Source organism: Aphidius gifuensis, linkage group LG2 (genome assembly GCF_014905175.1).
Source record: "Aphidius gifuensis isolate YNYX2018 linkage group LG2, ASM1490517v1, whole genome shotgun sequence".
In the NCBI taxonomy this organism is placed as follows: Eukaryota; Metazoa; Arthropoda; class Insecta; order Hymenoptera; family Braconidae; genus Aphidius; species Aphidius gifuensis.
Genome location: NC_057789.1, coordinates 24,064,976 through 24,080,390, shown reverse-complemented (window position 1 = coordinate 24,080,390; position 15,415 = coordinate 24,064,976). Strand labels below are relative to the sequence as shown.

Sequence of the window (15,415 nt, the reverse complement as noted above, 5' to 3'; positions counted from 1 at the left end):
CAGAAAAAAATTTCTATTAGTATCTAACAGGTATTTTAATAAATAATCATTTTTTATATATTATATTCATTTTTTTTTTTAAATTTATATATAAACATATATGTTTCATTATTTATTGTTCATAGCTGTTTCAAGGTCTTTTTTTAATATGATAGTATTAGTACAAGTATTTCGAAAAACTTCAAATAAATAAATTGATAAACTCGATAAAAAATACTTGATGAATAAAATGCACTTGTCATATTGAAGCTCTTTCTTGATGCACGTGTGTAAAGTAAATACTAAGAAATATGTATACATAAATTTTCTATAGTGTTTTCGGTTGAGAAATGAAGTCACTGTAGTCGAGTCATTCACGTATAAAAATTTGGTCTGAACTCGTCAGTAGTGGCAACTTTGGCAACACGTGTTCTTCTTATTTGTCAGGTACACTCTATGTCTCTATCAAAAAACATATGCAAATATAAATAATAACCTTGTTGCAACAAGCATTATTAGTACTATAGTAAACAAATCATAAAGCAATTGATCGATCAATACCTCGAGGTAATATTAATTAATAAAATTAATAAAATAATTAATTAAACTTAATACAAACATCATTTAAATTGTATTTACAATTATTAAACTTTAAATATCATTTTGGTTCAGCTGTTTCTGAGGTTATACACAAATAGTAAAATAATATCCACGTAGTTTCATCAGGTGTAACCCAAACTACTTGCAGGACAAGATTTGATCCGACCAGATAAAGATTATTGAACATTTGATATCTACTCATAATGAGCGTCAATAAAAAACCTCACCTAATGGATAAACAAAAATCTTTTGATGATGATTTCGAGGATAAAATTATGGTTCTGGATTATGATTCATTAGCACAAATATTCATGTGGCTTCCAGTGTCTCAGAGGATAGTCATGGAAAATGGTAATTGTATATTCTCAAATTACTTTGCATTTTGTTGATATCAATACTAGTGTATTTTGATTTATGTAATGATTTTAATTTGGTATATTTTATATTTCAGTTTGTCACAAATGGAAAGAAGCTTGTCAACGATCATGGTACGACATCACAGAATACCAATGTGGTGTATCAATTGATGATGATTATCAGAGCCGTTTATTGACACAATCATTTGTTAAAAAAATATTATTACGATGTGGTGTTTATCTAAAAGAATTGACTCTTACCGAAGTTTGCAACTCAAGCATGATTATTTCAATCGTTGGTGAACGATGCAAAAACTTAACAAAACTCGAACTTGTATTTGATGAAACATCAAGAGTGAATAATAATGACTACATTTCAACTTTTACACAGTTGAATAAATTAGTATCCATTAAAATACAAAAGAAAAACAGTAAAAATTTTCCAGATGAAATAATGAATCATCTTTCAGAAGAAATAAATGAAATTCATTTAATTTTTAAATACATGTCACTCAAAAGACCACCTATATTTTTCGTAAGTTGTTAGTCACTAGTAACAAATAATAATACTATATTATTTAAATAAATAGACTACAGATAATTTAAATCAAATTTTAAATTTTTTCAGAACTTAAATAAGTACAAAAATCTTAAAAGTTTAACACTACGTTCCTGTAATCTGGATGATATCATTCAAGATATATCAAAAAAATCAACACTTGTTTATCTCGATATTAGACGATCTTGGGCATTGGAAAAAACGTGGATATTCAATGACCTTGTGAATTTAGAACATATTGACTTGTTACACTGTTGTACGATTATGGAACAAAACATTTTAAATGTATTTTCTAGTATGATTTATACATGCAAAAATCTAAAACACCTTGAATACTCTTCTCATTATAATGCACCAGAACCTGAAATTCCACTTAAATACTGGTTAAACCTTAAAAATTTAGTTTATCTCAGTACTGGTTGGAATATGACTGAGGATTTTGCAATAAAAATAGTGAATTATTGCAAAAATTTAAAAGACTTGACAATAAAAGTCCAATCTACAGCTGCAGCTATTATAAAATTGACAGAATTAGAAAATCTTGAATGTTTAAAAATAAATTATCAGGAACTCACGAAAGAAGAAATAATTGCAATTTCAAATAATTGTAAAAAACTCAAACATTTGGAAATTCTATATAGTAAAATAAAATCTTGTCCATTTTATCTTGATCTTTTATCAAAACTGCAGTATCTTGAATATTTAGATTTGTCAGGTATTAAAATACTTCAAGATAGTACTATTATGATGATTGCTGATACACACTTGAAATATTTAAAAATCAAAGGGCCCAACAAACTTACTGAGATTGGTTTTAATGCTTTAACGAACTTGGAACATTTGCAGGAACTAACGATAGACTACAACAAGACTATCACAAACAATTTTGTTGAAAAAGTAAAAGGATTAAGAGTTTTAAATTGTCGTGGTTGCACGAACCTCACTGATGCTGGTATCATTCAGGTCATCAAAAATTGTCCAGATCTCGAACGACTTGATCTCTCTTTTATCGATAATATTACACTTGATACGATTATTGCTGCTGATTTGGCAACAAAAAATCGTATAAATGATATTGTTTTGCATATACATATCTCTAATTGGACGCTTTATAAAAATTCTAAGTCTATAATTGAATCTCAATGGTTGTTAACTAGGTTTTTCTCCACATAATAATTGCATTACATACAAATAATAATTCAAGTTTACAATTAGCAACATAACTCAAATAACGATTGTCATAAAAATCTTCAAAATAGAAAAATAAACAACTTTTAACAATTTATTTTATCATTTTTTTAAATAATATTATTTCTATCAGTATTCCCCTACTGTTGATGCTTACAATTTGTATTGTTTGAATGACACTTGACGATGGAAAATTTTTGATAAATGAAACGAATTTTGTTGTTCCTCTTTTTCGATGTACGTGTGTACACTGTACAGTATATAAAATTAAGTTTTCGACACAAGTCCTTGGCAGTTCGACACGTAGTTTAAAAATAAAGTCAAGTTATTCACGTGACCCACACATTTTCTCACCAGACGTTATTTATAAATGATGAGAAACAAAGTAAAAAAATTTCAATTCTTACATAACGCACTACCATGTTTATCGTGTAACTTTCAATCGACACGAGTCCTTGGCAGTTTGATTAGAAAATAGAATAGAAAATATAGTCAAGCGATCCGAGTGTTTATCCATGTTCATCGTGTTGTATTTTTAATCAGCCGTATTTAACAATATTTATTTATTTATGGTTTAACTGAAGCTGTTGACCTTCAGCACATTGCTCAATATTCAACGATATCAATCCTAAGTAAATTTGTTAAAAAATTAATGATAAAATTCATAGACACATTTAAGAAAAAGTATAAAAAATTTACATTGGATATTTATTTATATTTTATCTGTATTGAGTATTTATTTTAGATATCAATTTATAATATCAAAAAAAAAGTTACAAATAGTTAAAGATATTTTCAAGCAATGTCTTATAATTTGACAATTCTTTTCATCAAATTTTTATTTTTCATCTTGAATATATCATCAAAGGATACATAATTTATATCGAAATAGTATATCATATTATATAATATCATAAATATTTTTTTAATTTATATTTATAAATTATAATAGAATTACATGCTCTTGAAAAATGAATTAACAATAATTATCTAGTGTCAATAAGTATCAATAGGATAAACATTACGTTCAGTCCTAAAAAATACTTTGTCTGATTTAAATAATTCAAAAGTATAGTGACGATCTCTAAAAGGAACCCAAAGATATAGAAACTTTCTACGGTCTTTTGTTAAATAAGTAAGCTCTTTGGCAACTTTGGCAGTTACATTTGTGTTCATTATGTTTAACTCTCTTAAATTTGTACATTTTTGAACAATTGTTATCACTGAATGATTAGTGATCTTAATGCAATTTGATATATCTAATTCTTCCAGTTTTTTATTAAATAAATAACGGAATGATTCATCAGTGATAAAAATATTTTTTTTTTGTAAATCATATAAACCAATATCAAATTTTTTTAATTCAGTAAATTTATCAAGTGCCATTATACCATTATTCGTTATATTTGTACCAACTATAGTTAATTCGGTTAAATTTTTAGCATTATTGCTAAGATTAATTAAAAATTCATCTGTAACACCAAAATCCGCATCAATATCCAATGTTTTGAGATTTTTTAAATTTCCAATTGGATACATATCGCATTGTAGATCTTCCTTCCAATTAGTTACTAATTCTAGAGTAACTATATTCTCAATTTTAGCTATTGACTCGATTGAAGCTTGATTTAAATGAGCAAAACCCCATATAACTAAATATTCCAAATGGATTAATTGAGAAAATACCTAAAAAATAATAAATATATATATCATAATCAACAAATAATAATTACTACGTTTGTTCTTGTCATGTATAGTTGTAAAATTTAAACTTACCGGAACCAATGAATCTGGTAAACAAGGTGGATATATATAGTCATCTTCCAAATTTGAAATATCAAGACGTTTTAAAGTTTTACCAACTTGCTCTATCAATTTAACCAAAATGATTGGTAAAGTTGAATTTCCACAATTCCATTCTATCTTCAGTTCTTCAAGACGAGGCATATTATTAGAAAAAAAATTTTCACAATCTTCATTTACTACTTCGTTAAATACCAAAGAAAGTTTCTTAAGAGTTGGTAAATTAGTATTAATCATTTGCAATATTTTAGATGAAGAATATTCTTGTAAGTCTAGCTCCGTCAGATTATGTTTACATAGATAAAGCACATATTTTAAATCATCTTCTTGTTTTTGCAAGGCATCGATTGGATCATCAAGTCGTGGCATATAAGAACGATATTTTGTAAAATTTGACATGATGAGCCAGTTATTCGTTTGGCTGCACACTAAAAAATCAATATATTATTATTATTCTTATTGTTAGTACTTGATTGATTGAAAAAAAAAATGTTTTTCCTTTGAAAAGTTTAATTAAATATACCTGTTTCGAACTTTGGTTGACTAGCAAATAGAGGACTCATTTGCCTTTTTAGCTTATCGACTAGACTGGGCTGTGCTTCAACTCTAACTTCATTTTCATTATCATTATCATTTATACCAGGATTATCCAAATCGGAATCATTATCATCATCAATTATACCAGGATTATCCAAAAAATCATTATCATCAGAATCACTGTCAGTATCTTCTGTACCAGAATTTTCTGCTGCTTTTTCAGCTGCAAGTTGTTTGTTCATCTTGATTAACAAAAAATAATATATGATTAATAAATTTACACGACAAAAATTAAAATTTTAGGTATACTCTGGTGGATCGGGTGCAATTGTTATTTTTTTTTTTGTCTACACAATATTATTTATTTATAAAAATTATTTTCTCAATATTCTGAAAAAAACAGTATGACCAAATCAAATGAGATGAAATAATAATTAAGAAAATTATAATATAAATTATTGACGTTTTTTTTAAATTGTAGTTTAAGGTTTACTAACGTCCAGTTAATTATCGTCTATTTACGTAATAAATATAATGTTTAATGTTGAAAAATAAAAGCTAAATTGATAAAACTCACGCTTTCGAGCTGAAGTTCTTGTGAAATCGAGGTTAATTTCTCGAACCATTGAGCCTCACTAGTAATAGTCTCCATATTTTTAGTTTAATTAATCTATAAAAAAAAACACACACACAAAACATTACAGATTAATTAAATTTCAAAAATCTCAAATATAACTTTAATAAATTTAATGGAAAATACTTGTAATAAAGAAAATGCACTTTGTCATTTACCTTTTTTTCGATGCACGTGTGTAAATGCAGTGTACAGTTTATATATAGTGTTAAGTTTTCTAAGCAACACTTTGGCAATTTGCCACGTGGTCAGAAAATAAAATCAAGCGACCTACATGACCCGCACATTTTCACACCATATAATATTTATAAATGATGGAAAATGAAATGGAAAAATTTTAATTTGCACACCATATATATATGCTTAGCAACTCTGGCAACACGTGTCTTTGTAAATCAGGTTCTCTCTTTCAATATAGGAACATGAGCGAATAATATATTTATAATAGACTTGTTGCTTGTTGCACTATAAGTACTAGTGCACGAATCATAAAGTAACTAAGGTATAATTGGAATGTTATATCAATTTTTTAATTTAATACAAATATCGTTTAATTTGCATTTAGAATATTATTTTGGTAAATATCGTATTGGTTCAGCTGTTTCTGAGGTTATACCCGAACAGTAAAATAATATCCACGTAGTTTCATCAGCTGTGACCTGAACTACTTGCAGGACAAGATTTGATCTGACCAGATAAAGATTATTGAACATTCGATATCTACTCACAATGAGCGTCAATAAAAAACCTCACCTGATGGATAAACAAAAACCTTTTGATGATGATTTCGAGACTAAAATTATGGTTCTGGATTATGATTCATTAGCACAAATATTCATGTGGCTTCCGGTATCTCAGAGGATATTCATGGAAAATGGTAATTATAAATATTCAAATTACTTTGCATTTTGTTGATATCAATACTAGTGTATTTTTATTTATATAATGATTTTGATATGATATATTTTATATTTCAGTTTGTCACAAATGGAAAGAGGCTTGTCAACCACCATGGTACGACATCAAAAAATACAAATGTGGTGTCTCAATTAGTGGTAATTATAAAAACCGTTTATTGACACAATCATTTGTTAAAAAAGTATTATTACGATGTGGTGCATATTTAAAAGAATTGGCTCTTTCTAAAGTTTGCAATTCAAGCATCTTTCCAATCGTTGGTGAACGTTGTAAAAATTTAACAAGACTTGAATTTGTATTTGATGAGACATCAAGAGTGAATAATACCAATGACTACATTTCAACTTTTACACAGTTGGATAAATTAGTATTCATCAAAATACAAATAATTACTATACAAAATAAACACAGTAAAAATTTTCCAGATGAAATAATGAATTATCTTCCAGAAGAAATAAAAGAAATTCATTTAATTTTTGAGGACGTTTCACGGCAAAGACCACCGATATTTTTCGTAAGTTGTTTGTCACTAGTAACAAAAAATACTATATTAATTTGATGAATATGCACTACAATTAGTTGAAATCAATTGTTTTAATTTTTCAGAACTTGAATAAGTACGAAAAACTTCGAAGTTTAACAGTACGCTCCTGTAATCTAGATAATATTATCCAAGATATATCAAAAAAACCAACGCTTGTTTATCTCGATATTAGAGGATCTTGGGCATTGAAAAAATCATGGATATTCAATGACCTTGTAAATTTAGAACATATTGACTTGTCAGACTGTTGTATAATTAAGGAACAAGAAATTTTGAATGTAATTTCTAGTATTATTGATACATGCCAAAATCTTAAACACGTTGAACTGCTTGGATTGATAAATAACTCATATAATTTACGTTATACACGAGAACCTGCAATTTCACTTGAAAACTGGTTAAACCTTCAAAATTTAGTTTATTTCAGTACTTGTTGGCCAATTTCTGAGGACTTTGCAATTGAAATAGTGAATCATTGCAAAAAATTGAAAGACTTAACAATTACAGATAAATCTACAGCTGCAGCTATAATAAAATTGACAGAATTAGAAAATCTTGAATGTTTAAAATTGTATAAGCAGGAACTCACGAAAGAAGCAATAATTGCAATTTCAAACAATTGTAAAAAACTCGAACATTTAGAAATTCCGTATTGTAAAATAACATCTTGTCCATTTTCTCTTGATCATTTATCAAAACTGCAGTATCTTGAATATTTAGATTTATCATGTATTAAAAAACTTCAAGATAGTACTATTATTTTTATTGCTGATGAATGTAAACACTTGAAATATTTAAATATTGAAGGGCCGAACAATATCACTGAAAATGCCTTTGATGTTTTGATGAAATTGGAAAATTTGAAAGAATTGACTATAGACTGCAACAAGACTATCACCAACAATTTTGTTGAAAAATTAAAAGGATTACGAGTTTTAAATTGTCGTGGTTGCATCAACCTCACTGATGCTGGTATCATTCAGGTCATCAAAAATTGTCCAGATCTCGAACGACTTACTCTCTCTTTTATTGATAATATTACACTTGATACGATTATTGCTGCTGATTTGGCAACAAAAAATCGTATAAATGAAATTGTTTTGCATATACAGATCTCTGATCAGACGCTTTATGAAACTGCTAGCTCTAAAATCAAATCTCAATGGTTGTTAGTTGAGTATTCATACATATAATAAATACAAATGATAATTTAAATTCACAATTAGCAACATAACTCGAATAATGATTGTCATAATAATCTTCAAGATAGACGAATAAACAATTTTTAAAATTTATTTTATCATTTTTTAAAAATTAAATCATTATGAATATTTCAATATTCACTATGAAAATTTAAAATTTGTTTGTATTGTTTAAATAACAGGTTAAATAAATTCTGAGAAACCTCAAACAAATTGCCCCGGGAAAAAATTCCGACGATCGTTGACGATCGTATATGCACGATCGTGGAAGACAACGCTTTTGTCCACGTCTCGGGTGATCTTCAAAGATCTTCAGCGATCTGTGGCGATCTGTGGTGATCTGTGGCGATCTGTGGCGATCTTCAGCGATATGTTGCCTTTTGATCTTCGAATATCGCAGAATAAGATCATCAGTTATCGTGGACGTCAGAAAAATACTAAATTGATTTCTTTTAAATAAGAGTTTATTTAATTTTAGGAAGAAATAGTGAGTTTTTTATGTTTTATCTATAAAGATCGTCACAGATCGCTGAAGATCTTTAAAGATCGTCACAGATCAATGAAGATCTTTAAAGATCGTCACAGATCAGTGAAGATCTTTAAAGATCGTTGACGATCTGTGACGATCTTTGTAGATAAAACATAAAAAACTCACTATTTCTTCCTAAAATTTCGTAAAATATTTATTTAAAGTAGTTTTAATTGTTTTTCCTCGTTTTATTTTTTTTCTGATCGTCCACGATCTTTGATGATCTTTGAAGATCGCCACAGATCGTTGAAGATCTTTGAAGATCACCCGAGACGTGGACAAAAGCGTTGTCTTCCACGATCGTCAACGATCGTTGGAATTTTTTCCCGGGTGACTAAATTTGATGAAAAATACTTCATGAATTGAATGCACTTTGCTATGTCTCTTTTTCGATGTGTGTATGTATGTATACACTGTACTGCAGTAAGTCTTTGGCAATTGGTTGGTCAGCACATTGCCTTTATATTCAACTAAATTAATGTTAAGTAAATTATTAATAAATAAATTATATAAAATTAATAAACACATTATAAGGAAAAAATAAAAGGAATTTAAATTGGATATTTATTTATATTTTATCTCTATTGATTATTTATTTTAGATATCAATTTATAATACCAAAAAAAAAATTACAAATATAATTAAAGGCAAGTCAGGCAATGTCTTATAATTTACCAATGTTTCTAGGTTTTGAATTTTTTATTCAAATTTAATAAGAATAATAATGGTAGTATAACAGAAATTAAATACGGTATATATTAATTGGGAATGGAGATATATTATTATTATTTTTCATCTTGAATATATAATCGAAGGATACATAATTTATATCATATTATATAATATCATAAATATTTTTTAATTTATATTTATAAATTATAATTGAATTACATGCTCGAGAAAAATAAATTAACAATAATTATGTAGTGTCAATAAGTATCAATAGATAAGTTATTACTTTGAGTCCTAATAAATACTTTGTCTGATTTAAATGATTCAAAAGTATAGTGACGATTACTAAATGAAACCCGAAGATATAGAAAGCCTCTACGGTATTTTGTTAAATAAGTAAGCTCTTTGGCAACTTTGGCAGTTACACTTGTGTTCATTATCGTTAACTCGAATAAATTTGTACAATTTTTAACAATTGTAATCACTGAATGATTAGTGATCCTAATGCAATTTGATATATCCATATATTTCAATTTTTTGAGAAATAAATATCGGAATGATTCATCAGTGATTAAAGTATTTTTTTTTTGTAATTTATATAAACCAAGATCAAAGTCTTCTAATTCAGTTAAGTTATTAAGTGCCATTATACCATTATCCGTTATATTTGTACCAACTATGGTTAATTCGGTTAAATTTTTAGCATTATTGCTAAGATTGATTAAAAATTCATCTGTAACACCAAAATCCGCACCAATATCCAATTTTTTGAGATTTTTTAAATTTCCAATTGGATACATATTGCACTGTATATCTTCCTTCAAATGAGTTATTAATTTAAGAGTAACTAAACTCTTAATTTCAGCTATTGACTCGATTGAAGCTTGATTTAAATGAGCTAAACCCGATATAGCTAACTCTTCCAAAACGGTTAATCGAGGAAATACCTGGAAGATAATAAATATATATCATAATCAACAAACAATAAGTACTATGTTTGTTCTTGTCATGTATATAGTTGTAAAATTTAAACTTACTGGAACCAATGAATCTGGTGAAAAAGGATGATCTTTACCTATAGATTTTGAAATATCAAGACGTTTTAAATTTTCGCCAACTTGCTCTATTAATTTGACCAAAGTAATCGGTAAGGTTGAATTTTCACAATTCCATTCTATCTGCAGTTCTTCAAGACGAGGCATATTAGAAAAAACATGTTCACATTCTTCACTTACTACTCCGTTGTATGTCAAATTAAGTTTTTTAAGAGTTGGTATTGTAGTATCAATAATTTTTAATATTTTAGAAGGAGGATAATCAATTAAATCTAGTTCCTTCAGAGTATATCTACATAGATGAAGCACATATTTTAAATCATCTTCTTGTTTTTGCAATGCATCGATTGGATCATAACGTCCTGGCATATAAGAACAATATATTGTAAAGTTCGACCAGAGGAGACAGTTATCATCTTGGTTGCATACTAAAAAATAAATATATTATTATTGTTATTATTATGAGTACTCGATTAAAAAAAAAATGTTTTTTCTCTTAAAGAAGAATTTATTTTTATACTTGTTTCGAGTTTTGGTTGACTAGCAAATAGAGGACTCATTCGCCTTTTTAGCCTATCTTCTCGACTGGGCTGTGCTTCAACATCAACTTCGTTTTCATCATCATCATTTATACCAAGATTATCCAAATCGGCATAGCTTTCGTTCATCTTGATTCATAAAAAACATTAAAATTGATGAAATTGCGTAATCAAAATTAAAAATTTAGGTACTCTGATGTACTGGGTGCAATTGTTATTTTGTTTTATTTTTTTTTTTTGTCCACACCATATTATTTATTTATAAAAATTGTTTTCTAAATATCCAGAAGAAAATCAGTATGGCGAAATCAAATAAGATTATTGACGTTTTTAATTGTAATATGAGAATTATTACCGTCCAGTTGATAATAGTTCCACTTACATAATAAATATAATGTTTAATTTAAAAATATAAAAGCTAGGTAAATTAATGAAACTCACGCTTTCAAGCTCGAATTCTTGTAAAATCGAGGTTAATTTCTCGAACCATTGAGCCTCACTAGTAATAGTCTCCATATTATTGATTTAATTAATCTATAAAAAACTCAACAAATTATTTTTATTGTTTACAAAACAGATTAATTAAATTTCAAAAAATCTCAAATAAATTTAATAAATTTGATGAAAATACTTGTGATAAATAAAATGCACTTTGTCATACCTTTTTTCGATGAACGTGTGTATATGCAATGTCCAGTAAATAATACCTTTTTTTTGTTGGTACCGTATATTGTGTTTTGTGAGTTTTTGACACCACACCTCGGAAATTTGTCACGTGGTCAGAAAAAAAAATCAAGCGACCCACATGACCGACACATTTTCACACCATACAATATTTATAAATGATGGAAAATGAAATGGAAAAATTTTAATTTGCACAAGCGCACTACCATATGTCCATAAATATATACTTAGCAACTCGGGCAACACGTGTCTTTGTGAATCAGGTTCTCTCTTTCAATATAGGAACATAAGCAAACAATATATGATATTTATGATAGACTTGTTGCTTGTTGCACTATAAGTACTAGTGAACGAATCATAAAGTAACTAAGGTATAATTGGAATGTTATATCAATTTTTTAATTTAATACAAATATCGTTTAATTTGCATTTAGAATATTATTTTGGTAAATATCGGTTTAGCTGTTTCTGAGGTTATACCCGGATAGTAAAATAATATCCACGTAGTTTCGTCAGCTGTAACCCAAACTACTTGCAAGACAAGATTTGATCTGACCGGATAAAGATTATTGAACATTTGATATCTATTCATGATGAGCGTCAGTAAAAAACCTCACCTAATGGATAAACAAAAATCTTTTGATGATGATTTCGAGGATAAAATTATGGCTCTGGATTATGATTCATTAGCACACATTTTTATGTGGCTTCCAGTATCCGAGAGGATAGTCATGGAAAATGGTAATTGAATATTCTCAAATTACTTTGCATTTTGTTGATATCAATACTCGTGTATTTTTATTTATATAATGATTTTAGTTTGATATATTTTATATTTCAGTTTGTCACAAATGGAAACAGGCTTGTCAACGATCATGGTATGACATCAAAGAATACAATTGTGGTGTATCAATTGATGATGATGAAAAAATATTATTACGATGTGGTGTTTATATAAGAGAATTGACTCTTACCGAAGTTTGCGACTCAAGCATCCTTTCAATCGTTGGTGAACGATGCAAAAACTTAACAAAACTTGAATTTGTATTTGATGAAACATCACGAGTGAATAATATTACTGACTACATTTTTACTTTTACACTGTTGAATAAATTAGTATCCATTAAAATACAAATAATCACTATGCAAAATAAACACAGTAAAAATTTTCCAGATGAAATAATGAATTATCTTTCAGAAGAAATAAAAGAAATTCATTTAATTTTTGAGGACGTTTCACGGCAAAGACCACCTATATTTTTCGTAAGTTGTTTGTCACTAGTAACAAAAAATACTATATTAATTTGATAAATATGCACTACAATTATTTCAAATCAATTTTTAACTTTTTCAGAACTTAAATAATTACAAAAATCTTCAAAATTTAACAATACGTTCCTGCAACTTGGATAAAATTATTCAAGATATATCAAAAAAATCAACACTTGTTTATCTCGATATTAGAGACTCTTGGGCATTGAAAAAATCGTGGATATTCAATGACTTGGTGAATTTAGAACATATTGACTTGTTACACTGTCGTACGATTAGGGAACAAAACATTTCAAATATATTTTCTAGTATGATTTATACATGCAAAAATCTGAAACACCTTGAATGCTTTTCTCATTATAATGCACCAGAACCTGAAATTCCACTTAAAAACTGGTTAAACCTTAAAAATTTAGTTTATCTCAGTACTTGTTGGAATATGACTGAGGATTTTGCAATAAAAATAGTGAATTATTGCCAGAAATTAAAAGATTTGAAAATTAAAGTTCAATCTGGAGCTAGAGCTATTATAATATTGACAGAATTAGAAAATCTTGAATGTTTAGAATTAAATTATCAGGAACTCACGAAAGAAGCAATAATTGCAATTTCAAATAATTGTAAAAAACTCAAACATTTGGAAATTCCATATTGTCAAATAAAATCTTGTCCATTTTCTCTTGATCATTTATCAAAACTGCAGTACCTTGAATATTTAGATTTGTCAGGTATTAAAATACTTCAAGATAGTACTATTATTCTTATTGCTGATGAATGTAAACACTTGAAATATTTGAAAATAAAAGGATCCAACCAACTTACTGAGGTTGGTTTTGAAGCTTTAACGAGCTTTGAAAATTTGCAAAAATTATCGATAAACAGGAACACGGCTATCACAAACAATTTTGTTGAAAAATTCAAAGGATTAAGAGTTTTAAATTGTCGTGGTTGCATCAACCTCTCTGATGCTGGTATCATTCAGGTCATCAAAAATTGTCCAGATCTCGAACGACTGGATCTCTGTGACATGGATAAGATTACACTTGATACGATTATTGCTGCTGATTTGGCAACAAAAAATCGTATAAATGATATTGTTTTGCATATACATATCTCTAATTGGACGCTTCATAAAAATTCTGAGTCTATAATTGAATCTCAATGGTTGTTAACTAGGTTTTTCTCCACATCATAATTGCATTACATACAAATAATAATTCAAATTGACAATTAGCAACATAACTCAAATAACGATTGTTATAAAAATCTTCAAAATAGAGAAATAAACAACTTTTAACAATTTATTTTATCATTTTTTTAAATATTATTATTATTATTATTATTATTATTCCCCTAATGTTGATGTTTACAATTTGTATTGTTTGAATGACACATGACGATGGAAAATACTTGATAAATAAAACGAATTCAAGTCAAATGATTCACGTGACCCACACATTTTCTCATCATACGTTATTTATAACTGATGGAAAACAAAGTAAAAAAATTTTAATTTTCACATAACGCACAACCATGTTTATCGTGTAACTTTCAATCGACACGAGTCCTTGGCGTTTGATTAGCGATCTGAGTGTATATCCATGTGCTAAGTGTTGTACTTTGAATCAGCCGTATTTAACAAAATATTTATTTATTGATGGTTCAACTGAAGCTGTTGACCTTCAGCAAATTGCTTTTATATTCAACTAAATTAATCATAAATAAATTCATTAATAAATAAATGATATAAAATTCATAAACACATTTAAGATAAAAAAGAAATTTGAATTGGATATCTATTTATATCTTATCTGTATTGATTATTTATTTTAGATATAAATTTATAAAAAAAATTACAAATAGTTAGAGATATTTTCAAGCAATGTCTTATAATTTGACAAGTCTTTTCATCAAATTTTTATTTTTTATCTTGAATATATAATCAAAGGATACATAATTTATATCATAATATATAATATCATAAATATTTTTTTAATTTATATTTATAAATTATAATTGAATTACATGCTTATGAAAAATAAATTAACAATAATCATGTTATGTCAATAAGTATCAATTGGATAATCATTACTTTGAGTCTTGAAAAATACATTGTCTGATTTAAATGATTTAAAAGTAAAGTGACGATCACTAAAAGGAACCGAAAGATGTAGGAAGTTTCGACGGTATTTATTTAAATAAGTAAGCTCTTTGGCAACTTTAGCAGTAACATTTGTGTTGTTTATCGTTAACCGTTCTAAATTTATACAATTTTTAACAATTGTAACCACTGAATGATTGGTGATCTTAATGCAATTTGATATATCCAATTCTTCCAGTTTTT

At 27.4% G+C, this 15,415-nt stretch overlaps 3 protein-coding genes across 3 annotated transcripts; all 3 read left to right on the top strand.

Annotated features, from left to right (window-relative positions):
* The first annotated feature begins 809 nt into the window (after window positions 1-809).
* Window positions 810-3,657, top strand: LOC122850610. The gene is made up of 4 exons (XM_044149743.1): window positions 810-930; window positions 1,031-1,470; window positions 1,564-2,557; window positions 3,635-3,657. The coding sequence occupies exons 1-4, from the start codon at window positions 810-812 to the stop codon at window positions 3,655-3,657; spliced, it is 1,578 nt and encodes a 525-aa protein (XP_044005678.1).
* Window positions 3,658-6,385: 2,728 nt separating this feature from the next.
* On the top strand, window positions 6,386-8,507 carry LOC122850609 (F-box/LRR-repeat protein 2-like). Its single transcript, XM_044149742.1, has 4 exons — window positions 6,386-6,533; window positions 6,634-6,890; window positions 7,700-8,201; window positions 8,503-8,507. The coding sequence occupies exons 1-4, from the start codon at window positions 6,386-6,388 to the stop codon at window positions 8,505-8,507; spliced, it is 912 nt and encodes a 303-aa protein (XP_044005677.1).
* Window positions 8,508-12,419: 3,912 nt separating this feature from the next.
* On the top strand, window positions 12,420-14,266 carry LOC122850608 (F-box/LRR-repeat protein 2-like). The gene is made up of 3 exons (XM_044149740.1): window positions 12,420-12,540; window positions 12,641-12,864; window positions 13,553-14,266. Exons 1-3 carry the CDS (start codon window positions 12,420-12,422, stop codon window positions 14,264-14,266), a joined length of 1,059 nt encoding a protein of 352 aa, XP_044005675.1.
* The last annotated feature ends 1,149 nt before the right edge of the window (window positions 14,267-15,415 follow it).

Bases quoted from the DNA above. Each gene is read 5' to 3' on its own strand.
- LOC122850610 (XM_044149743.1), top strand. From the start codon at position 810: ATGGATAAACAAAAATCTTTTGATGATGATTTCGAGGATAAAATTATG. The intron at 1,471-1,563 runs GTAAGTTGTTAG...AAATTTTTTCAG, and splicing joins AAAGACCACCTATATTTTTC to AACTTAAATAAGTACAAAAA. The intron at 2,558-3,634 runs GTATAAATGATA...AAATTATAATAG, and splicing joins TGATTTGGCAACAAAAAATC to AATTACATGCTCTTGAAAAA.
- LOC122850609 (XM_044149742.1), top strand. From the start codon at position 6,386: ATGAGCGTCAATAAAAAACCTCACCTGATGGATAAACAAAAACCTTTT. The intron at 6,534-6,633 runs GTAATTATAAAT...TTTATATTTCAG, and splicing joins GAGGATATTCATGGAAAATG to TTTGTCACAAATGGAAAGAG. The intron at 6,891-7,699 runs GTGAATAATACC...TTGTATAAGCAG, and splicing joins TATTTGATGAGACATCAAGA to GAACTCACGAAAGAAGCAAT.
- LOC122850608 (XM_044149740.1), top strand. From the start codon at position 12,420: ATGGATAAACAAAAATCTTTTGATGATGATTTCGAGGATAAAATTATG. The intron at 12,541-12,640 runs GTAATTGAATAT...TTTATATTTCAG, and splicing joins GAGGATAGTCATGGAAAATG to TTTGTCACAAATGGAAACAG. The intron at 12,865-13,552 runs GTGAATAATATT...AATTATTGCCAG, and splicing joins TATTTGATGAAACATCACGA to AAATTAAAAGATTTGAAAAT.